Raw genomic sequence first — 23,843 nt, forward strand, 5'->3', positions numbered from 1 at the left:
AAAGGATTTTGGGCTGTGGAATGCAATTATAAGATTCCAGAGAGGCCCACCACTGTTGGGTCTTCAAGATTTATGATAAATGTTGACTAAAAAAACGATAGGGGAATGTGCTTTGAACAAAGGACCAAAACTAGAGCACATTATGAAACGTATATAAGCTTGAGGACAAAGAACGATATGTATCCTCAGGGATCACTCATGTTTATTTGTAACTGTTGGAAGTGCATAATAAACCTTTGATTCAGACTTTGTCTACTTGAGCTTAATTTCAAACATTGGAAGAAGAAGAAGGGGTTCAACGGCTGCACTGGGCCTTGGTCAGATAATTCTCCATGACAGCCGCCTGAGCTGAGTGGTACCGGTGGCACCAGGGTGACAAGAGCATTAGTGAGGATACACCCCTTATTCTGCAAACTGCCTCCTGGCTCAGGCCCTTGCCTCAGGGCGTCCTGTCTCCTCAATGTCCCAGGTAAGCATCCCCACTATAGCCTACATGATTCACGGAGGATGGAAGAAGGTTCGGATATAAGTTCTTCCACAGAGTGGATGCGAGAAGGGCAATAACAGATCACAAAATAAAATCTGGTAAAAAAAACAAAACAAAACATCTGGCTTGCCTGAAGTTTGGGAAATTAGCGGTTTTCCAGGTTGAGTCTTCCTCAGTTTCCCTCTCCAGTTCATTCCTGTGGGGTCGAGAAGTTATCCAACGGTACAAAGACAGAGGAACAGGATTTCCTTTATCTGGTCGCGGTCCTCGGAGGAGGGTATCGATCTCAGTGGTTGTCAAGGAATCCAAGGTCTTAGGGAGTTCATAATGAGCTAATTCGTTTTTCATTCCTTCACTCAGGTTCAGCAGCAAAAGCTATTGCTCTAAGATTATTACCGCCCGCCACACTCAGCGAGAGACCTTTTTTCTGCAACTCACTGACTTTATTGGTAATATCGTTATTAAAGTTGATCGCTTTTTGCTAGTGGCTGATTTTAACATTCATATCTGCTGTCAGTCAGACCCTCTGTCGAGGGAATTTCTTAATACAGTAAACCCCCGAAGTTTGCGGGGCTTACGATCCTAGAGCACCCGCAAATTGTGAAAAAACCGCAAATTTTGGATGTGGCCTAAATGCCTGTTTTTATAGTTTAAACCCTAAATATGCCCCTAATACATTATTAGTAAATAAATTAGTGACCTAAATTAGTAAATTATATTGTTCTGTTGTGATGGGAGAGTTATGTTTCCAGTTTTGGACTTTTATTTTGGTTTCCGAGGCTCCTGGTGACCTATGGTAGCTTCATGTTCCGTTATTAGTGTGAATGCTGCTTCAGCATTCACACTTATGTTATCCTGTGTCTTTATTATTATTAGTGTGAATGCTGCTTCAGCACTATTGTTATCCTAATCTTTATTATTCCGTATGTTTTTCGGTCGCTAACTCCTTCCGCATACTTTGTGCTAGAAAGACCGTTCAGGTATCAAAACGTTCAGCTTCTTAAGGACATTCCTGCTTGTATTCAGCTTTTTGATATCTTTTATACTTTTTGAAATATTCAGCTTTTTTCAAATTTTTTTTGCCATAGAAATGAATGGAGAGAGGGTTCAAATCCTCTAAAACTTTGTCCTCTTTCAGCTTTAACTACTTCAGCATACTTTCAGCTAGAAACACCATTCGACTTTTAAACGGGTCAGAAGGCATTAAGCTATTAGTCTTGTATTCAGCTTTTTGATATCTGTTATGGTTTTTCTTTAATGGCAGTTTAAGTTTTATGGTTTTTTTAGGAAATTTCTGAATTTTACATTGGTGTGTATGGGAGAGAGCTAGAGCGTGTGACGTCACGGCTAGAGCGGGAGAAGCTGTTAAGTTTATTGAAAATTTTTCTCTATAACTCGCCGTCACGGCCACAATTTTGACTCTTCATACACCATTTTCTCCAAAGTAGTAGAGATTTTTGTCCTCTTTCAGGCAATGCTTTTCTTTTTTTCATAGGACCTACGGTTTTTCCGCAACGTGGCCAAACAGGCAGAGAGTGACGGCTCAATCTCTCATTCACTCCCATTCTAAAACGGCCGTAGCGTTTTGGGGGAAAACGCAAATGAAGGCTGTTTCTAACTCGCTACGAATCCTTCATTTTTTGGAATATCTTCACAAAAAGCGGATCAGTCTCTTCGTTAAAGCCTTCTGGTTCTGTTAGTGAAAGAATTATTTCGATAGGTCTTATAGTTTTTCTGTAGTCCTCCGTTTTGTGAGGTGAAGTTTTGTTAGCTTCTGCTTCACTCAGCGTGTGCTAACTGCTGCGTCAGTCCCCCTCCCACTCTGGGCTTAGGTCACCATAGTAACAGCTCAAAACAAAGCTCCGTAGCAGCTGTCTGGTTCGTGAGACATTGTGTGTGTGTGTGTGTGTGTGTGTGTTTGTGTGTGTGTGTGTGTGTGTGTGTTCACAGATACTTGACGTGAACATCGGAGCACATTGACTGGCGTATTGTGAATTTTCATTAGGCGATTAAGAAACGTTATATTTCCTTTAATCTCATCCCGTATTGCCAGCGCTAGCTTGCAGCACTTGCTTCCTGCCCGAGAGCGAGAGAGCTAGCGATTGCTGCAGGGACAAATTTAGACTATATGCACCTTATTATTTTGGTTTGTGTGAAGATAACATACCAGAAGGGATTGGAATTATCATTTGTCATGTGTCATTTTGACCTCACTTTCTCACCTGAACCTAGTTGTTTTCTTTGAAAAAAAAATATCTATCTTTAATGTAAACATAAAACTGGATTTTCTTTTATCTGTTAATGACAAATGATAATTCCAATCCCTTCTGGTATGTTATCTTCACACAAACTAGCGATGCTCACACTGTTAACTAGTGTTAATTGAACCATTCCCCCTGGATGCCTGCCCCTCTCCCCTGCTCTCTCCCACACCCCCCGTGCACACTTCCAGGACCCTCCGGAGCCCACAGCTTCCCTCTGGAGGCTAGCTGCTCTCCCATGCTCTCTCCCACACCTCCGCTGCACACCTCCAGGGCCCTCCAGGGCCCACAGCTTCCCCCTGGAGGCCCGCAGCTCACTGCCCCAGGCCCCACTCTACTCTTCCAGGCCCCTCCGGAGCCCACAGCTTCCCTCTGGAGGCTAGCTGCTCTCCCATGCTCTCTCCCACACCTCCGCTGCACACTTCCAGGACCCTCCATGGCCCACTGCTTCTCCCTGGAGGCTAGCTCCTCTCCCATGCTCTCTCCCACACCTCCGCTGCACACTTCCAGGACCCTCCAGGGCCCACTGCTTCTCCCTGGAGGCCCGCAGCTCACTGCCCCAGGCCCCACTCTACTCTTCCAGGACCCTCCGGAGCCCACAGCTTCCCTCTGGAGGCTAGCTGCTCTCCCATGCTCTCTCCCACACCTCCGCTGCACACTTCCAGGACCCTCCAGTTTTCTTTTGGCAAGTTTCTGTATTTTACTCAACATGTGATGTATGTGTGTATGTTTTTTCAGGCCTTCGCCGCTTCATATTCTCTAAAAAAACTGTCCTTCAAATATTTGTGTTTCGCTGACACAGCCTTTACCTTCTTTATTTTTCAGCAGTATTTATTAGTTTTTAAACTATACATTGTTTCTGTCTACACAGTCTTTCTACAAGTTCACTTTTTTGCTGTTTCATTCTTCCCTTTTTTAACTCATATATTCAAATCCTTTCGTTCTTCCATCGTTCACTACACTGTGTCATCTTTCATGTTAGTTTAACTTCTTTCTTTAGCAATTTCTACATCATATGATTTTCTTTCCAGCCTTTTCAGCAATGTTGAGTAGTTTTTTAGTTAAGTTAAGCTTCCAACTCTGGTTTCACATTTCAGCTTCCAGGATTCTTCAGCATTGCATTTCAGCCTTCAGCTTATTCAGCATTGCATTTCAGCCTTCAGCTTATTCAGCAATACATTTCAGCCATTTTCAGCAATGTTCAAAAGTTTTTTTTTAGCTAAACAGCTTAAGCTTCCAACTCCACTTTTACATTTCAGCTTCCACGATTCTTCAGCATTGCATTTCAGCCTTCAGCTTGTTCAGCAATGCGTTTCAGCCATTTTCAGCATCGTTGGGCAGCTTCATTCAGCTTTCAGCATTCACACGCATCTTCCGCAGGAAATGCATTTTCTAGTTAGTGTGAATGCTGATTCAGCATTCACACTATTGTTATCCTGTGTCTTTATTATTATTATTCTGACTTCTTCCGTACGTTTTTTGGACCCTATCTCCTTCCGCATACTTTCAGCTAGAAAGACCGTTCAGGTATCAAAACGTTCAGCTTTTTATGGACATTCAGGCGTGTATTCAACTTTTTGATATCTTTCATATTTTTAAAGATATTCAGCTTTTTTCAAATTTTTTTTGCCATAGAAATGAATGGAGAGAATGTTCAAATCCTCTAAAACTTTGTCCTCTTTCAGCTTTAACTACTTCAGCATACTTTTAGCTAGAAACACCATTCGACTTTTAAACGGGTCAGAAGGCATTAAGCTATTAGTCTTGTATTCAGCTTTTTGATATCTGTTATGGTTTTTCTTTAATGGCAGTTTAAGTTTTATGGTTTTTTTAGGAAATTTCTGAATTTTACATTGGTGTGTATGGGAGAGAGCTAGAGCGCGTGACGTCACAGCTAGAGCGGGAGAAGCTGTTAAGTTTATTGAAAAATTTTCTCTCTAACTCGCCGTCACGGCCACAATTTTGACTCTTCATACACCATTTTCTCCAAAGTAGTAGAGATTTTTGTCCTCTTTCAGGCAATGCTTTTCTTATTTTCATAGGACCTACGGTTTTTCCGCAAGGTGGCCAAATAGACAGAGAGTGACGGTTCAATCTCTCATTCACTTCCATTCTAAAACAGCCGTAGCGTTTTGGGGGAAAACGCAAATGAAGGCTGTTTCTAACTCGCTACGAATCGTTCATTTTTTGGAATATCTTCACAAAAGCGGATCAGTCTCCTCGTTGAAGCCTGCTGGTTCTGTTAGTGAAAGAATTATTTCGATAGGCCTTATAGTTTTTCTGTAGTCCTCCGTTTTGTGAGGTGAAGTTTTGTTAGATTCTGCTTCACTCAGCGTGTGCTAACTGCTGCGTCAGTCCCCCTCCCACTCTGGGCTTAGGTCACCATAGTAACAGCTCAAAACAAAGTGGCTGTCTGTGCTTCGTACCTGTGGACGTACATTACTCGTATTGATTTTATTTGGAATACACATGCCTATGAAATGACGTATATTCCTTAATACTAACCAAAATGTGTGTCATGGTAACGTTAAGTGAGGAGCTTTGCTCAGTTTTCAGTTAAGTTATAGTTGATGATCTGCTAGCAAGGAACAGCCCTTCTTATTGCTTCATTGGCAGCTCGTTACGTGTGTGTGTGTGTGTGTGTGTGTGTGTGTGTGTGTGTGTGTGTGTGTGTGTGTGTGTGTGTGTGTGTTCACAGATACTTGACGTGAACATCGGAGCACATTGACTGGCGTATTGTGAATTTTCATTAGGCGATTAAGAAACGTTATATTTCCTTTAATCTCATCCCGTATTGCCAGCGCTAGCTTGCAGCACTTGCTTCCTGCCCGAGAGCGAGAGAGCTAGCGATTGCTGCAGGGACAAATTTAGACTATATGCACCTTATTATTTTGGTTTGTGTGAAGATAACATACCAGAAGGGATTGGAATTATCATTTGTCATGTGTCATTTTGACCTCACTTTCTCACCTGAACCTAGTTGTTTTCTTTGAAAAAAAAAATCTATCTTTAATGTAAACATAAAACTGGATTTTCTTTTATCTGTTAATGACAAATGATAATTCCAATCCCTTCTGGTATGTTATCTTCACACAAACTAGGGATGCTCACACTGTTAACTAGTGTTAACTGAACCATTCCCCCTGGATGCCTGCCCCTCTTTCCTGCTCTCTCCCATACCCCCCGTGCACACTTCCAGGACCCTCCAGTTTTCTTTTGGCAATTTTCTGTATTTTACTCAACATGTGATGTATGTGTGTATGTTTTTTCAGGCCTCCGCCACTCCATATTGCTTCATATCTTCGCTTGTTCAGTCTTTCCTTCCATCTTCTCTTCTTTCTCTAAGAAAACCGTCCTTCAAATATTTGTGCTTCGCTTACACAGACTTTACCTTCTTTATTTTTCAGCAATATTTATTAGTTTTTAAACTATAATTTGTTTCTGTCTATACAGTCTTTCTACAAGTTCACTTTTTTGCTGTTTCATTCTTCCCTTTTTTAACTCATATATTCAAATCCTTTAGTTCTTCCATCGTTCACTACACTGTGTCTTCTTTCATGTTAGTTTAACTTCTTTCTTTAGCAATTTCTACATCATATGATTTTCTTTCCAGCCTTTTCAGCAGTGTTGAGTAGTTTTTTAGTTAAGTTAAGCTTCCAAGTCTGGTTTCACATTTCAGCTTCCAGGATTCTTCAGCATTGCATTTCAGCCTTCAGCTTATTCAGCATTGCATTTCAGCCTTCAGCTTATTCAGCAATACAGTTCAGCCATTTTCAGCAATGTTCAAAAGTTTTTTTTAGCTTAACAGGATAAGTTTCGAACTCCACTTTTACATTTCAGCTTCTACGATTCTTCAGCATTGCATTTCAGCTTTCAGCTTGTTCAGCAATGCGTTTCAGCCATTTAAAGCATCGTTGGGCAGCTTCATTCAGCTTTCAGCATTCACACGCATCTTCCGCAGGAAATGCATTTTCTAGTTTGAATTAGTGTCACCTGCGTTCTATTAGTCTTTTGTTTTAGTGTATAAATACATGCCGATTTCCTTTGTTCCTCGCTGGAGAATTAATGTTTGTTCATATCGTGCCTGAGTTAGAGAAGGAGAGAGTTTTATGGTGGAGTGTCCTGTGGACAGTTAGTAGTTGATTTTGTTTCAATGCCTAGTGGCAGAGTTGCATTGATGGCTGCTATAGTGCTTGCCATAGGAGTGTTCTCCTAGGACTGTCCTGCATTTGGGTCCTGCTCAATCCTTCACCACACCCATCCATCACATAACATGTTCTTAATCATTTATCGTTAAAACGCATGAAAAATAATATATTGCTATGAAAAAAAACATTAAAAAATTGCGGATGATATTTGCGGTTTCCACAAAATTATTGACGGTCATACCGCAGACCTTGTTCTGTCACATGGGGTCGATATTACTGATCTTACTGTTTGCGATTTTCTGCTTTCTGACCACAAGCCTATCTTATTTTCCATGGCTCTTCCCATTTGTTCCTTTGTTTCAACTAAAGCGCCATCTCTGTCCCAGGTTTACCCTCTTCAGTTCAGTGAAAACTTTAGTCAGTGTCTTACTAAATCCTCTTCTCATTTGCTTTTGGACTCTCCGCTATTGGCCATGGCTCAATCAGACATCTGAGTTTGTTAATGCTTGGCTCGATGTAGCCAAGTGTTGTAGTTAGTTCAAAATGCAGCTGCAAGGTTTTTAATGAGTACCCAAAAACTGGATCATTTCACACCAGTTTTAGGTTCTCTGCACTGGTTGACCGTGCCCTCGAGTTTATTTTAAAATTCTTCTTTTAGTGTTTAAATCATTAAATGGATTGGCCCCTGCTTATCTATCAGATTTATTGACCAAACATCGGCCCCTCTCGTCTCTCCGGTCGTCCAACCAGAGATTATTATGTATTCCAAAGTCGAAGCTGAAATGTAGGGGTGACCGCGCTTTCTCTGTTGCTGCCCCTAAATTGTGGAATGATCTGCCCCTCTGTATTAGATCTGCACCTTCATTATCTGTTTTTAAGTCCATGTTGAAAACCTACCTTATTCAGCATTATATCAATGAAAACTTTCTACTGTGCTGTCCATCCATCCATCCATCCATTATCTAGACCTGCTTACAGTGGGTACAGAAAGTATTCAGACCCCTTTAAATTTTTCACTCTTTGTGTCATTGCAGCCATTTGCCAAAATCAAAAAAGTTCATTTTATTTCTCATTAATGTACACTCAGCACCCCATCTTGACAGAAAAAAACTGAAATGTAGAAATTTTTGCAAATTTATTAAAAAAGAAAAACTGAAATATCACATGGTCATAAGTATTCAGACCCTTTGCAGTGACACTCATATTTAACTCACATGCTGTCCATTTCTTCTGATCCTCCTTGAGATGGTTCTGCTCCTTCATTGGAGTCCAGCTGTGTTTAATTAAACTGATTGGACTTGATTAGGAAAGGCACACACCTGTCTATATAAGACCTTACAGCTCACAGTGCATGTCAGAGCAAATGAGAATCAATCAATCATACAATCCCTACAGTGAAAACATGGTGGTGGGAGCGTCATGTTGTGGGGGTGTTTTTCAGCTGCAGGGACAGGACGACTGGTTGCAATTGAAGGAAAGATGAATGCGGCCAAGTACAGAGATATCCTGGAAGAAAACCTCTTCCAGAGTGCTCAGGACCTCAGACTGGGCCGAAGGTTCACCTTTCAACAGGACAATGACCCTAAGCACACAGCTAAAATAACAAAGGAGTGGCTTCGGAACAACTCTGTGACCGTTCTTGACTGGCCCCGCCAGAGCCCTGACCTAAACCCAATTGAGCATCTCTGGAGAGACCTGAAAATGGCTGTCCACCAACGTTCACCATCCAACCTGACAGAACTGGAGAGGATCTGCAAGGAAGAATGGCAGAGGATCCCCAAATCCAGGTGTGAAATACTTGTTGCATCATTCCCAAGAAGACTCATGGCTGTTCTAGCTCAAAAGGGTGCTTCTACTCAATACTGAGCACAGGGTCTGAATACTTATGACCATGTAATATTTCAGTTTTTCTTTTTTAATAAATTTGCAAAAATTTCTACATTTCAGTTTTTTTCTGTCAAGATGGGGTGCTGAGTGTACATTAATGAGAAATAAAATGAACTTTTTGGATTTTGGCAAATGGCTGCAATGACACAAAGAGTGAAAAATTTAAAGGGGTCTGAATACTTTCTGTACCCACTTATTCCTATTTAGGGTCACAGGGATCTGCTGGAGCCTATCCCAGCTCTCTTTGGGTGAAAGGCAGGGGTACACCCTGGACAGGTCCCCAGTCCATCACAGGGCCACATAGAGACAAACAACCTCACACACTCACACTCACTCCTATGGGCAATTTAGAGTCACCAATCAACCTGACATACATGTTTTTGGACTGTGGGAGGAAACCAGAGTACCTGGAGAAAACCCACACAAGCACAGGGAGAACATGCAAACTCCACACAGAAAGGTAATTAGTAACCTGTAAATGACCAACAAGCTAATCGCACATTCATTATTACTTATTCAGCATAAGGGTGCCGAAGCACCTTTGCCCTGGAACATGAATGTTAAGTAGTTGAACTTTTCTAAACGGGGTTCCCTTGCCTCATGGCCTCAGTAGTGATAGTGACATGTGCATTCAAGCTAGTAGTGCTACATGCAGAAGAGATGAAGTTAAACTGTTTTTCCTGGAATTATCGCAGCCTTGTTCTCACCGAGCTTTGAAGATGCTGGTCATTCTACCAACTCTGACTTCAAATTAAACTCACTGCACCCGTAGAGACTCTGCTTATTATTGTCGCCAAGGGCTGTAACACAACCCATGGGTTTGACAGTGTGTTTGACAGTGCTATATAAATAAAATTGACATTGACATTGTAATGAATGCCATTTCCCCTTTAAAGCCACTAAAACGCATACCTAAATCTGAGTTGTGGCACACTGCTGATACTCGGCTTCTAAGGTAAGCATGTATGAAGACCGAACGTAAGTGAAAAAGGACCACCTACACATTTCACTACAGCTGTTCAAAGATAGTTTAATGGCTTATCAGAGAGCCGCTAAATCAGCTAAGGCAAGTTGTTTCTCTAACTTAATTCTCAATAATCAGTCCAGACCCAAGGTTCTATTTTCCATTATCTGTTGTAAATCCTCCGGTCAATACTATGTCTATTTCCTCTGCCGCTCATTGTGAAAGCTTTCCAAATTTTTTTTAAAGGTAAAGTAGCCAAACAAGGATTAGTCTTGGCCTGTGCCTCTCCTTCTGAACTGTCTCCCCCAGTGCAGTTGTTTGCATGCTGGGATGCTTTTAATCCTGTCTCCCTTTAGTCGCTCAAAGACACTATTGCCAAGTTGAAATCATCCTCTTCTCCCTAAGACACTATTCACCCTAAATGTTTAAAACAAACTGTTGATTTAGTTGGGCCGAGCCTGGTCTTCTTTTTCAATAAGTGTCTTTCGACTGGTGTGGTTCCTGCGCATTTGAAAGTGGCTAATGTTACACCTCTTCTTAAGAAACCCTCACTTGATCCGTTGGTTCTGAAAAATTGTCCCCCATCTCTATTTCGCCTTTCATCTCTAAGGTCATGGAAAAGATTGTGCTTTTCCATCTTCAACGGTTCCCTGTGTGGTTCTGTTCATGTGTTTCTTCAATCCGCCAGCAGGTAACAGGAAGTGGAGTCAACCAGCATATAGTTGGAAACACCTGGGCCCAGTGCTTCCATACTATAAAGCCCCACCCTTCTTCAGTCCCGAAGCTCTCTGTCTCTCTTCTTCCACACGCCTTTTGGTTCTTTTGTGCCATACAATATATTCCACCTGTCATGATTCCCCTTTGGGACTTCCTGCCGGGGACCCTTACTTTGTTAGGACTTCCTCTTTCCCCTGCGCTGGTCCCCAGTAGCTTTACACATTGATTAACATTTATCAGTCTCACCTGAGTTCAATTATACTTCTGTTCTTCCCCCTACACATGTGCCCTGCTTCCCTTGGTGTGTTGCGGAAGCATTACTATTGATTACTGTGACTCTTGTGGAAGTGCTAGCTACTATTATATTTGGTTATGCTTTGTATTTTTCCATGAGCCCTGGTATTCCCAGGAGGAAATAAAAGCCTTGTTTTTTGTCCTGCATTTGGGTCCTACGCCTCTCCTTCTCAGCACACCACCAGCACGTAACACTACCACACTCCAGTCTTCACGCATCCACGCACACATTACATGACTGACTACCATGCCTCATCTGTTTTTTAGTTGTTCTTGCTTATTATTTTGTTTTTATGGGGTGTTGTTTCATTTTTCAATTCAATTCAATTCAATTCAATTTTATTTGTATAGCGCCAAATCACAATACAAATCATCTCAAGGCACTTTACAAAAACTAAAACTAAAAACCCAACAATTCCCTTATGAGCAAGCACTTGGTGACAGTGGAGAGGAAAAAACTCCCTTTAACGGAAGAAAAAAAAACCTCCAGCAGAACCAGGCTCAGTTTGGGCGGCCATCTGCCTCGACCGGTTGGGGTGAGTGGATAGAGCAGAGAGAAAAGAACAGCAACAATAAACAACAAATAGACACTGCAGGTTGGTGGGGCCAGTAACTGCACATCAGCGATAAACAGCTCCAGGACCAGGGACACCTGCAGAAGGTACAGAGAGAGAGAGAGAGAGAGAGAGAGGGAGGGAGGGAGAGAGCACAAACTAGGGGAGACAGAGAGCACAAGGTTAGTAACATTCAATGGTGGAATATACATGAGGTGGGAGAGAAGGGGGGGGGGGGGGGGGGGGGGGGGGGGGTTAGGGTAGGGGAGCTCAGTGCACCGATGGTCCTCGGGCAGTCTAGGCCTATAGCAGCATAACTAACTAAGGGATGGTTCAGGGTTGCCTGAAGCCAGCCCTAACTATATGCTTTGTCAAAGAGGAAGGTTTTAAGTCTAGCCTTAAAAGTACAGAGAGTGTCTGCCTCCTGAACCCAGTCTGAGAGCTGGTTCCACAGGAGAGGAGCTTGATAGCTAAAGGCTCTGCCTCCCATTCTGCTTTTGAGAACTCTGGGAACCACAAGTAGGCCTGCACTCTGAGAGCGAAGTGGTCTATTGGGATAATATGGTACTATGAGGTCTTTAAGGTATGAAGGAGCTTGATTATGAAGGGATTTGTATGTGAGAAGAAGGATTTTAAATTCTATTCTATATTTTACAGGGAGCCAATGAAGAGAAGCCAATATAGGAGAAATATGATCTCTCTTGCTAGTTCCTGTCAGGACTCTGGCTGCGGCATTCTGGATTAATTGGAGGCTTTTTATTAAGATATTAGGACATCCAGATAGTAATGAGTTACAGTAATCTAGCCTTGAGGAAACAAATGCATGGACTAGTTTTTCTGCATCATTTTGAGACAGGATGTTCCTAATTTTGGAAATGTTGCGCAGGTGAAAGAATGCAGTTCTAGAAATTTGTTTTATGTGTGAGTTAAAGGACATGTCCTGGTCAAAAATAACTCCAAGGTTTTTTACAGTAGTGCTGGAGGCCAGGGCTATGCCATCTAGAGTAGCTATAATTTTAGAAAAGTTATTTCTGAGATTTTTAGGCCCAAATATAATGACTTATGTTTTCTCTGAGTTTAAAAGTAAAAAGTTACTGGTCATCCAAGCCTTTATGTCAGTTAGACAGGCTTGAAGTCTGGTTAACTGGTTTGTGTTAACAGGTTTAATAGATAGATATAACTGAGTGTCATCCGCATAGCAGTGGTAATTAATAGAGTGCTTCCTAATGATATATCCTAAAGGAAGCATGTACAGGGTGAACAGAATCGGTCCTAGCACAGAACCTTGTGGAACTCCATAACTAACTTTTGTTCGTGTGGAAGGTTCATCATGGACATGAACAAACTGGAATCTGTCCGATAAATAGGATTGGAACCACTTTAACGCTGTTCCTCTGATACCAATCACATGCTCCAGTCTCTGTAATAAGATGTTGTGGTCAATGGTGTCGAATGCTGCACTAAGGTCTAGGAGGACAAGTATCGAAACAAGTCCATTATCTGAGGCTAAGAGAAGATCGTTGGTAACTTTCAACAGTGCTGTTTCTGTACTATGATGTGCTCTAAATCCTGATTGGAAATCTTCAAATAGTTCATTCCTGTGTAAGTGGTCTGATAGCTGCTTAGCAACAGCTTTTTCTAGGATTTTAGAAATAAATGGCAGGTTGGATATTGGTCTATAATTAGCCAAGACACCTGGATCAAGACTAGGCTTTTTGAGTAAAGGTTTGATTACTGCAGTCTTAAAGGCCTGTGGTACGTAGCCTGATACTAGAGATAAATTTACCAAGTCCAATAAAGATGAGTTCATTAATGGCAGGGTGCCTTTAAGCAGTCTAGTCGGGATGGGGTCCAAGAGACACGTTGATGATTTCGATGAAGCAACTACTGATGTAAATTCAGAGAGATCTATAGGAGAGAAGCAGTCTAAACATAACTGAGGTCCTACAGATGATTCAAGAGCTACTGTAGTAAAAGATTCATTTATTGCAGGTATAGGAAGCATCTGCTGAATTTTATCTCTAATAGTTGTGATTTTATTTGTAAAGAAACTCATAAATTCATCACTGCTGAGAGCTAAGGGAACACTGGGCTCAACGAAGCTGTGACTTTTTGTCAGCCTGGCTACAGTGCTGAAAAGAAACCTGGGATTGTTCTTATTTTCCTCTGTTAGTGATGAATAGTATGCAGTTCTGGCTTTACGGAGAGCTTTTTTATATGTTAGTAGACTGTTTTTCCAGGCTAGAAAAATTTCCTCTAAGTTTGTGGAACGCCACTTCCTTTCCAGCCTTCGTGATGCCTGCTTTAAGGTACGAACATGTAAATTATACCATGGGGCTAGTCTTCTCTGAATCACTAACTTCTTTTTCAGAGGGGCTACAGAATCAAGCGTTTCACGCAGTGAGGTTACACCGCTGTCAACAACATGATCAATTTGGTAGGGAGTAGGATTAAGGCAGCTGCCCTCCATTATGTTTATACTTGGCATAGATGCAAATAAAGATGGAATCATTTTCTTAAATTTATTAACAGCGTTGTCGGATAAACATCTGCTGTAGTGGAATTTTCTTCCAGACGCTGCATGATCCATCATTTTAAATTCGAAAGTTATTAAAGAATGATCTGACAAAACAGGATTTGGGGGGAAAATTATTAGATGTTCAATTTCGATGCCCTAGGTCAGAACAAGATCAAGGGTGTGATTAAAACAGTGGGTGGGTTTATTAACGTTTTGAATGAAACCAATTGAATCTAATATAGAATTAAATGCAATGCTGAGGCTGTTATTTTCAACATCTACATAAATGTTAAAATCTCCCACTATAATGACTTTATCTGATCTAAGCACTAAATCAGACAGGAAGTCAGGGAATTCAGTTAAAAACTCTGAGTAAGGGACAGGTGGACGGTACAAAATGACAAGTAGAACTGGTTTTTGTGTTTTCCAGTTTGTATGTGAGAGACTAAGAGTGAGGCTCTCAAATGAGTTATAACTGTTCTGAGGATGAAAGTTTAATAATAAGTTTGACTGGAAGATTGCAGCTACTCCTCCACCTCGACCTGTGCTTCGAGGAACATGATAATTTTTATGACTGAGGGGGGTTGATTCATTCAGACTGACATATTCATCCTGCTGTAACCAGGTTTCAGTAAGATAAAGTAGGTCAATTTGGTGATCAGTTATCAAATCATTTACTAACAGAGATTTAGAAGAAAGGGACCTAATATTTAATAATCCACATTTGACAGTTCTGTTTTTCTGTTCAATAAGAGGAGTGGTCTTAATTTTTATTAAGTTTTTATGAATAACTCCTCTTCTGTTAACTTCTGATTTATTTGATTTATATGTTCGAGGGGCAGACACAGTCTCTATGTGGTTTGAAGGGGGCGGCGGCTCTAAGGAAACTGCAGAGAAGCGTTTTAGACTGAGTCTCTGCATCCCGGTCCCCACCCTGGATTGTCAGGCTTTAGGTCGGCTAATAAACTCGGCCAAATTCCTAGAGATGAGAGCTGCACCATTCAAAGTGGGATGGATGCCGTCTCTCGCTACCAGACCGGGTTTTCCCCAGAAAGTGGCCCAATTGTCTATGAAGCCCACATCGTTTGCTGGACACCACCTAGACAGCCAGCGACGGAACGACGACATGCGGCTAAACATGTCATCGCTGGTCAGATTGGGGAGGGGTCCAGAGAAAACTACGGAGTCCGACATTAATTTAGCAAAGTTACACACCGACTCAACATTAATTTTAGTGACCTCCGATTGGCGTAATCGGGTGTCATTGCTGCCGACGTGAATAACAATTTTCCCATATTTCCGATTAGCCTTAGCCAGCAGCTTCAGATTTGACTCGATGTCGCCCGCTCTGGCCCCAGGAAACATTTGACTATGGTCGCTGGCGTCTCTATTTTCACGTTCCTGACTATGGAATCGCCAATTATCAGAGTCGGTTTCTCAGCGGGTGTGTCGCTGAGCGGGGAAAATCTATTAGAAACGTGAACAGGCAGGTGATGAGCCGTGGGCTTCTGCTTAGGAGTACGTTTCCGTCGGACCGTCGCCCAGGCTAATTCTCCGGGCTGCTCCGGAGCTGCCCTTGGACCGCTAACAGACCCTGAGCTCGGTGGCTCCACACCAGCTAACGGGGCTAGGCTAGCTGGCTTTTGTTCGAAGGTGCGGAGCCGCGCTTCCAAATCAGTGATCCTCGCCTCCAAGGCTAACAGAACCTTACACTTAATACAGGTATCATTATCGCTAAAGGAGGCAGAGGAATAACTAAACATGTGGCACACTGAGCAAGAAAGAGAGAGAGAGGGAGAGGCCATGTTAGCAAGCTAACTAGCTAGCTAAGCTAACCGGTAGCTTAGCTAGCTAGTTAGCTAAGGAGTTGGGAGTTTGCTGACAACTCCCAAATTTATTTTTCTCTCAAGAAGGATGATCCATTGGCTTTATCTACCCTGTCCTATTGTTTAGCTGAGGTTAAATCCTGGCTCTCTCAAAACTTTCTATCATTAGATGAGGAGTAAACCGAGGTGACCGTTTTTGGTCCTTCGGAAATGAAAGCCTCAAATGCTGACCTAGGATCTTTATCGACCTTCATGTCCTCACAGGTACGGAATCTAGGTGTGTGTTTAGATGATACATTAAAACTCGACAAGCAAATTTCCTTTCTGACTGGATCTAGTTTTCATCAGCTCCGTATACTTGCTAAAATTAAACACTTTCTTACTGATAAGACCTTGGAGATGGCCGATTCATGCCTTTGTAACATTGTGTCTCGATTATTGCAACTCTTTATATTGTGGCATTTCTAACCCCCAAATTGCCCGACTTCAATTGGTCCATAATGCTGCGGCTAGGTTTCTCTTAAAAAAGAAAAAAGGGGACCACATCACTCCACTCCTGATGTCCCTTCATTGGTTGCCTGTTCATTTTAGAATACGTTTTAAAATTTGAATGTTTTTAAATCTTTGCATAACCAAGCACCAGCCTATCTCTCTGAACTACTACACTATTATTCCTCCCTGAGAAGTCTAAGATCTTGTGACCAAAATCTTGTTCACCCACACTCCAGACTAAAGCGTAAAGGTAATCGTGTCTTCTCTGTTATTGGGCCTCACCCCTGGATTTGCCAGTGGAGATCAGAAAAGCCACTGTATCTATTTTTAAGTCTCTTCTAAAAATTCATATGTTTTCTTTGGCCTTTTAGGATTTGTATGTTTATTGCCTTCTCTATTTTTGGTTATACTTTGGCTGTGCTTTTATACTTACCTTTGTAATGTTATTCTCTTATTGTGAAGCACTCTGGTCAGCCTTGTGGCTGTTTTAAACGTGCTATATAAATAAACTTAAACTTTTTGTTGTGTTATAACAGAAAAGGATAAAAATCTCTTCATTGCTTTTATGATGAATCTGTCATCAGTCAAGACAGCAATGTGTCTTCACATTTAAAATATCATTATCGTATCACACTGCATGGCTTCATCCTCAGGACTGAATAAAATCTATACACTGTGTGTAAACACTGTGTGTATACACTGTGACTCTGTGGGGTTGAAGATAACTATTCCTTGCAATGAAACATATCTCATCTCATCCAGACCAGTACTCCATCTATTCATTAACCTCTGGAAGGTGGATGGAGCATTTCTTAAGATAAAGGCATCACTGTATATGAATACTACCCAAAAGATGTTACAAATGAAGCTACCTCCTGCCCCTGCAAAACAGAGTTGAAGTATAGAATGTGGACCTGAAAACTAGCCCTGAAAAGGAAGAAGTTCCAACACCTTGTCATCAGGGCTAAACACTCATGCTCTGCAGTCAAATAGATTCTTCATCCTGCCTTGAGATTTTTCAAGATTTGTTTATGCCCATTAATGAGCTTCATACATTTGTCTTCTGAAACAATTCACATATTGTAATCAATCAGGTGGCTAAGGGGAATACAGGAAGGGAAAATCAAAATAAAAGTCCAAAGCAGGAAGTTCAAAAACCAGGATCCTAACAACTAGATCAGATAGTAGGTCTGGAAAGGGAAGTAAGGGACAGGTGGGAAGTAGAGTAGTTTTTAGATATACAGATATACATGCTTCCCTTACACAAACTTATTAGGGAGCACTCAGCTGTATCTGTTTATGAAACCTGATGACACAAACCAGTTAACCAGACTTCAAGCATGTCTAACTGACATAAAGGCCTGGATGACCAGTAACTTTCTAATTTTAAATTCAGTGAAAACAGAAGTTATTGTATTTGGGCCTAAAAACATCAGAAGCAGCTTTTCTAATAAAATGGCTAATTTAGATGGCATAGCCCTGGCCTCCAGCAATACTGTGAAAAACCTTGGAGTTATATGTTCTTTAATTCACACATAAAACAAGTCACCTATCAGGATATCCCAGTAACTCCATAAAAAGCCTCCAGCCTCCAGAATGCTGCAGCCAGAGTTCTGACAGGAACTAGCAAGAGAGATCATATTTCTCCTATACTAGCTTCTCTTCTTCTCTTCTCTTGCAATCACTGAGGTCTTGGCTATTTGGGGCTGTACCTAACCCCTCCCCAAGGGGTACCCCAGATACTGTACCTCCCTTCTTCCAACTGCACACTCCGCGGGTTGGCGGTGAGCCCCGCCTGCCTCAGGGACGAGTACCGTGGCCACCTGCCGCACATGCTCCGCCCAGGTGTCGCTGTGGATGATTACATCATCCTGGTACGTGGTTGCATACACCTGGTGTCGCCACAGCACCTGGTCCATGAGGCGCTGGAATGTGGTGGTGGCAACGAACAACCCGAACAGAAATGTGATGAACTGGTACAACCCGTACGGAGTGGAGAAGGCTGTTTTCTCTTGGGACTCTGGCAACAAGGGAATCTGCCAGTAGTCGTTCATCAAATCCAGTGTCATGAAAAAGCAAGCCATGCCAAGTCGGTCAAGCAGGTCGTCAACCCGTGGCATGGGGTAGGCGTCAAACTGTGAAATCCCACTCACTTTATGGTAATCCACACAGAAGCGCACCGACCCATCCTTCTTGGCCACAAGACTGATGGGGCTGCACCATGCACTGTGGGATTCTTCTATCACCACCATCTCTAGCATCGACTGCAATTCTGCCAGAACTGTTCGTTTGTGCAAACCAGCAGCGGGAAGAACACATCAATGAACCGCTCCTGCAACTTGCTCAAACAGCAGCTCCACTAGCCGTAGCAGCCACAGAGGTGCTCTCAGAATGGCCGCTGGGTTGACCTGCTGGCACTCTGGGCAAGCGGTGCACCACCAGCGCACGTCTGACCGAATGTCGGGCCAATAGAATTGGCCCATAATCCGGTGGAGCGTTTTATTATACCCCATGTGAACAGCCATTGGGTTTTAATAAGCCGACTGGAAAACCACCTCACATCGGCTCTTTTGCACCACCAACTGGGTGTTCACTGTATCAGTTTGGGCATCACCACTCACCCAATATAGCCTATCCCTAATTACAAAATGTGGGTATGTGAGTGTGACTTCAGGGCGCACCCGGTGACCATCGATTTTTATCACTTGGTCAAGGGCTGAGCGTAGAGTGTCCACCTGAGGCAGGGTCTCTCCCCTGACAGGCAGGCCACCTGTTTCCAATTGAGGATCATGGCCTCGGACTTGGAGGTACTGATTCTCATCCCCGCCGCTTCACACTCAGTTGGAAACTGCCCCAGTGCACACTGAAGGTCCTGGCTCGATGGAGCCAACAGGATAACATCATCTGCAAAAAGCAGAGATAAAATCCTGTGGTCCCCGAACTGGACTCCCTCCTGCTTCCGTTTTCTCCTCTAGGAAATAATTGATGGGAGACCAAATATCTGAAATGCATGTTCTTGCTATCAAGCTCCTCTCCTGTGGAACCAGCTCCCAGCCTGGGTTCAGGAGGCAGACACTCTGTACTTTTAAGGCTAGACTTAAAACCTTCCTCTTTGACAAAGCTTATAGTTAGGGCTGGCTTCAGGCAACCCTGAACCATCCCTTAGTTATGCTGCTATAGGCCTAGACTGCCTGAGGATCATCGGTGCACTCAGGCAAGGCAAGGCAAGGCAAGGCAAGGCAAGTTTATTTATATAGCACAATTCATACACAGAGTAATTCAAAGTGCTTTACAGAAATAAAAGACAGGTTAAAAATACATAAGCAAGAATAAAAGTAAAAAGGCATGCCACCGCTTTGTCACCATATTTGCCCCTTATGATATCGACTATCGGACCACGCTGACCCATATTTGTGGGTCCCCTACTTTCAGTTTGTCCCATCCCTGATGGACTAAAAGTACCTCAACACAGACTATCTGCGGAGACGATCCTGAGTCCCAGACTCTTACGTCTAGGATCAAGACTACAGCTGGAGGTTCCAAACCCCTTATTTAAGTCTACAGCTGTTTAGACCCGTATTCTAAGGATAACACTAAAGCGCCTGGGTTCCTAACCCCTGAGTCCCTGACCCAATTGGCTTTAGATCGAAGGTTCCCAACCTAATCAACTTAGAGTACTGACCGTGAGTCCGATTGTCTCCCCCAACTGGACAAAAGTAGTGACAAAACAGTTTTAAAAAAAAAAAAAAAAGAAAAAATAAATAATTATAAAAAGTTAAAAATTAATATTAGAGGAAACTGAGTGCAGATAGATCGGTTTGGATAAAACGCTGTCAGGTCTAGTCAGGTCATATGTTATATGCCACACTAAAAAGAAAGGTTTTTAGCTTAGCTTCCTCTCCTTGACCTCACATGTATATTCCACCACTGAATGTCACTAATCTTGTGCTCTCTCCCTCTCTCTGTACCTTCTGCAGGTGTCCCTGGTCCTGGAGCTGTATATCGCTGATGTGCAGTTACAGGCCCCACCACCTTGCAGTGTCTATTTGTTGTTTATTGTTGCTGTTCTTTTCTCTCTCCTCTATCACCCCAGCCAGTCAAGGCAGTTGGCCGCCGCTGTAAGTTTTTTCTTCCATTAAAGGGAGCTTTCCCTCTCCTCTGTCACCAAGTGCTTGTTCATAATGGATTTGTGGGGTTTTTTTGTTTTTTGTAAAGTGCCTTGAGATGATTGAATTGTGATTTGGCGCTATACAAATAAAACTGAATTGAATTGAACTGAATTGAATTGAATTGAATTGATTACAGTACCAGAAGGGTCAGCAGGGTAGGTTTCAGCTGAGGTGCTCGGCTGTGGAATTGCTGCATCATAATGCTTAGCAAAGATATAAAAGCTTTGAAGCCTCAGTGTCAAGCGTCCCATTTCCTTGAGGGGCCAGTCCACATTTGTTTTGTGGAGAATTGAGATTTCACCGTGTCCGTCGGAGACCCCTGTGGGGGTGCTCTGGGAGTCTGGAGCCCAGTCCCTATATGATCAGAGTGAGAGTCTGGTTAGGATTGTCGGTGTTAAGTCGGACTTGTTTCTGGTGTTATTAAAGGGTTTAATTTCATAGTGACAGAATGTCCTGTTTGTGATCTAACACGTCTTAACAAATGCACACTGAACTACCACTTCATTTGGCTTCAGTTATTCCATTACAAATTTTGCAAATGTTCAGGTTTTACAAAGACATACCTTTGCACCACCACAGGGACACACGCAGTGTCTGTTTGATCCTGACAAAATCAGCTTCATGCGTATACAACTTGGCCACACCAGCGCCAAGGAGTGTCAGAACAAAGTTTGCTCTTCAGATTGAACTGGATTGATTGTCTAATGCAAAACTGAGTGCATTAGGTTATTATGTTACTATTTCAAAGTGTCAGTAATAAAGGATAAATAACCAAGTATATTTTGTGGATTTTAATATGAGGATTTATTAATTTCTTCAGAGTAAGTCATTATTATACCTATTTACTTATTGTGAAGAAACACCACATACCAGTCCGCAACTACAACAACGTAAGACTAAAACTGACCATTTGACAAGTATTGACACTAAGTCACAAAAAATACAGAAGAATTATTAACTAGGGTAACACTGCCGTTCAGTTTGCAATTTTCACTTTCCTCCCTGTAACTACTGATAGTAGCCTTTAGATAATATGTGACTAAATTTCAGGCTGGACAATGCAGCAGAAAGCACTAATTTTAGTCTCTTTTTTTACTGAATTTGGTCATTATGTAATAAAATTCTATAAGCCTGAGCTATTGACTATGTTCAGATCAAATCAAACTTTAGGTATTGGAATTAGTGTATTAGAGCTGAAACCAGTGCAGAGAAGAACAGTTTCAATATCAGTGACAGAGTTCTTCATACATTTCACTGTTCTCCCTAAGACAATGATAAATGAACGTGTTATTTTGGTGATGGAATCTTAACTCCATGATGAAACTTCGTTGAACGTTGAAACAAAGACGCTTCCTGAGGAAACAATCTTTTGCAAGACAAATATGCAGCACAATACACATTGATGTAAAGTCACAGGATTTTAATTTCGCTAGTACCTGGCTTCTTTAGAAAACATTTATATGGTCAGTATGTTTGATTGTTTTTTGTTCATTGAGCAGTGCCTTTTAAGTTGACCCCACAGGGAGCCCCACTGAAGACAAGGTTCTGTTTCTGTTCATGTGCAGTTAAAAAAACAAATTCTAAATTATTTTCAGTGATTGTGTGTTAACATATTGACTAGAACTTTGCTTGTGATAGCTTGAGTGTACTGTAACTCAAGATCCAAAAACGGTCAATTTCAGGCAGAATCAAAAACTTGACACTTTTTTTGAAGGGCTGGTACAAGTGAGTACGGTGATTGATTTTAATGGCTTCATAAACAACTATATAAAAGAGTTCATAAAAATCCATGCACTTTCAGTGTAAATTCATTTTGAAATATAGAGGAAGTGTTATGTACAACAGTGTGAACTGTAACAGTGACTTCATTTAGCTTGGTGGTTTACAAAATATTCTTGGCTGCATAGAAACGATGTTATTGCCTACATTAAAAAAATCAAATTAAAAGTAAAGAAAACAAAATGTAAAAAGTTTATTTAAGATTTAGCAGGTGCTTCTATTGAAAGACAACTGTCTTTCTTCACACAGATTACAAAAGTCAGTTCCTTCCAACTCACCGATTGACACATGGAGACAAATGTTTTTAGTGAATAAAACTGAGTTATCATTAAAGAACTTTCCCTTTACCAAAAGTTACATTCTGAAAGCATTATTATGAAAGAGCTATTATACATAAAATTCAACTGTAGAATGACCAAAAAGCCTGAGTAGATGGGAAAAAGTAGAGTCATAACAAATCCAAAAAGCCTGAGGAAAAAGACCACCGATTTACTTACTATTTTACAAAATTTACAATAGTATTATTAAAAACAAAACAAAACAAAAAAAAAAAAAAAATCACAATACAAAACAAAAAACCCAAGCAAAATAATGCAGGTTATTCTTAGATATGATATTAAATAATGTATGCATGGGGGAACCTGCACAGGAAATGAAAATTCTCTAAATGAGGTACTTCAGGTGATTAACATGATTGAACTGGATTCAACCTTTACATCAGCATGTAATGTGATTTATGTGGCAACTGATTTCTAATCAAGATAACACTTAAATAAGCTACATGATCACATTAAGCATGATAAGAGACACACAAACATAGAGGACAGTCAAATACAAGATCCAGTGTCATGGGTTTGTAGGAACATGAGGCAGCACTCGGGGTCAATTGTTGTGTTTCCAGAGTAAAAAAAAAAAAAAATTATATAAAAAAAATGTGCTGAATGCTGTTAAGCCTACACAACAACGCACCTTTAAACTCTTAAATATAAAAATATGCTTTGACTTTTTTGTTAATCTAATACCTGGTTTGAACCACACTCGTTCTTCTCACAGATTCCCGAGATGAGCTTCAGCTGAAGCAAGGAGATGACAGCCATGCTGAACTGACTGGTACACAGTGCTTCAAACAGCTTCAAGTTGGAGTCAACAGCCCCTGTAAGGCATTTGCTGTGTTGCTGAGTCTATGGCTGCTACTAGCAGACCCATGTAGGTCCTGTTATGTCTTGCGGCTGCTCCAGATCTGTTCAGGTGTGCTCTTGTGGTCTGATGAATAGTCGAAAGGTGACCGGTGTCCCATGGGTGAGCGCTGGTCTCGGGGAGAGCGAGGTCCGCTGGCTGAAGCTCGTTGCTCTGTCTGCCAGTCTGAGTGATAGCGATAGGAAGAGCGGTGATCTGAATGGGAATAATCTTTCAAATCCAGCCGAACGTCTCTGCTGGTGCGAAATTCCTCCAGCTTCCTGTGCTTACTGTCACTGTGATATCTGCACATACACACACACACAATCAGCATGACTGAGCCACAAGGCAAATATGACAGTCAACAACAGAACATGTTCAATGCTATATTGTACCAATACTCTGTACCAACTTCAAGTACACTGACATTTGTTCGTTTTCTCAAGGTGGCGAGAACGAACTGTGTTCTTTCATACTCCACGAGAAACTCAACTGCCGAGGTCCTGGGAGGTCCATCCCTCTGCAGCTTACGTCACGCACGCTAAGCATTGTAGGAATCTGACAGAAACTA

The 23,843-nt window shown here is 41.8% G+C and overlaps 1 protein-coding gene across 2 annotated transcripts in view; it reads right to left on the reverse strand.

The window, feature by feature from the left end:
* Positions 1 to 22,047: 22,047 nt before the first annotated feature.
* Positions 22,048 to 23,843, reverse strand: part of chd1 (chromodomain helicase DNA binding protein 1) — a 32,240-nt gene continuing 30,444 nt past the window's right edge. Inside the window, exon 36 of one of the 2 annotated variants that reach the window (XM_026297072.2) lies at positions 22,048 to 23,577. In XM_026297072.2, the coding sequence (XP_026152857.1) occupies positions 23,313 to 23,577 (265 nt within the window). In that variant the 3' untranslated portion in view covers positions 22,048 to 23,312. The remainder of the gene's footprint in view (positions 23,578 to 23,843) is intronic. The other variant, XM_026297073.1, reaches the window with a different exon arrangement.

The sequence above is a fragment of the Mastacembelus armatus genome, chromosome 12 (genome assembly GCF_900324485.2).
Source record: "Mastacembelus armatus chromosome 12, fMasArm1.2, whole genome shotgun sequence".
Classification (NCBI taxonomy): domain Eukaryota; kingdom Metazoa; phylum Chordata; class Actinopteri; order Synbranchiformes; family Mastacembelidae; genus Mastacembelus; species Mastacembelus armatus.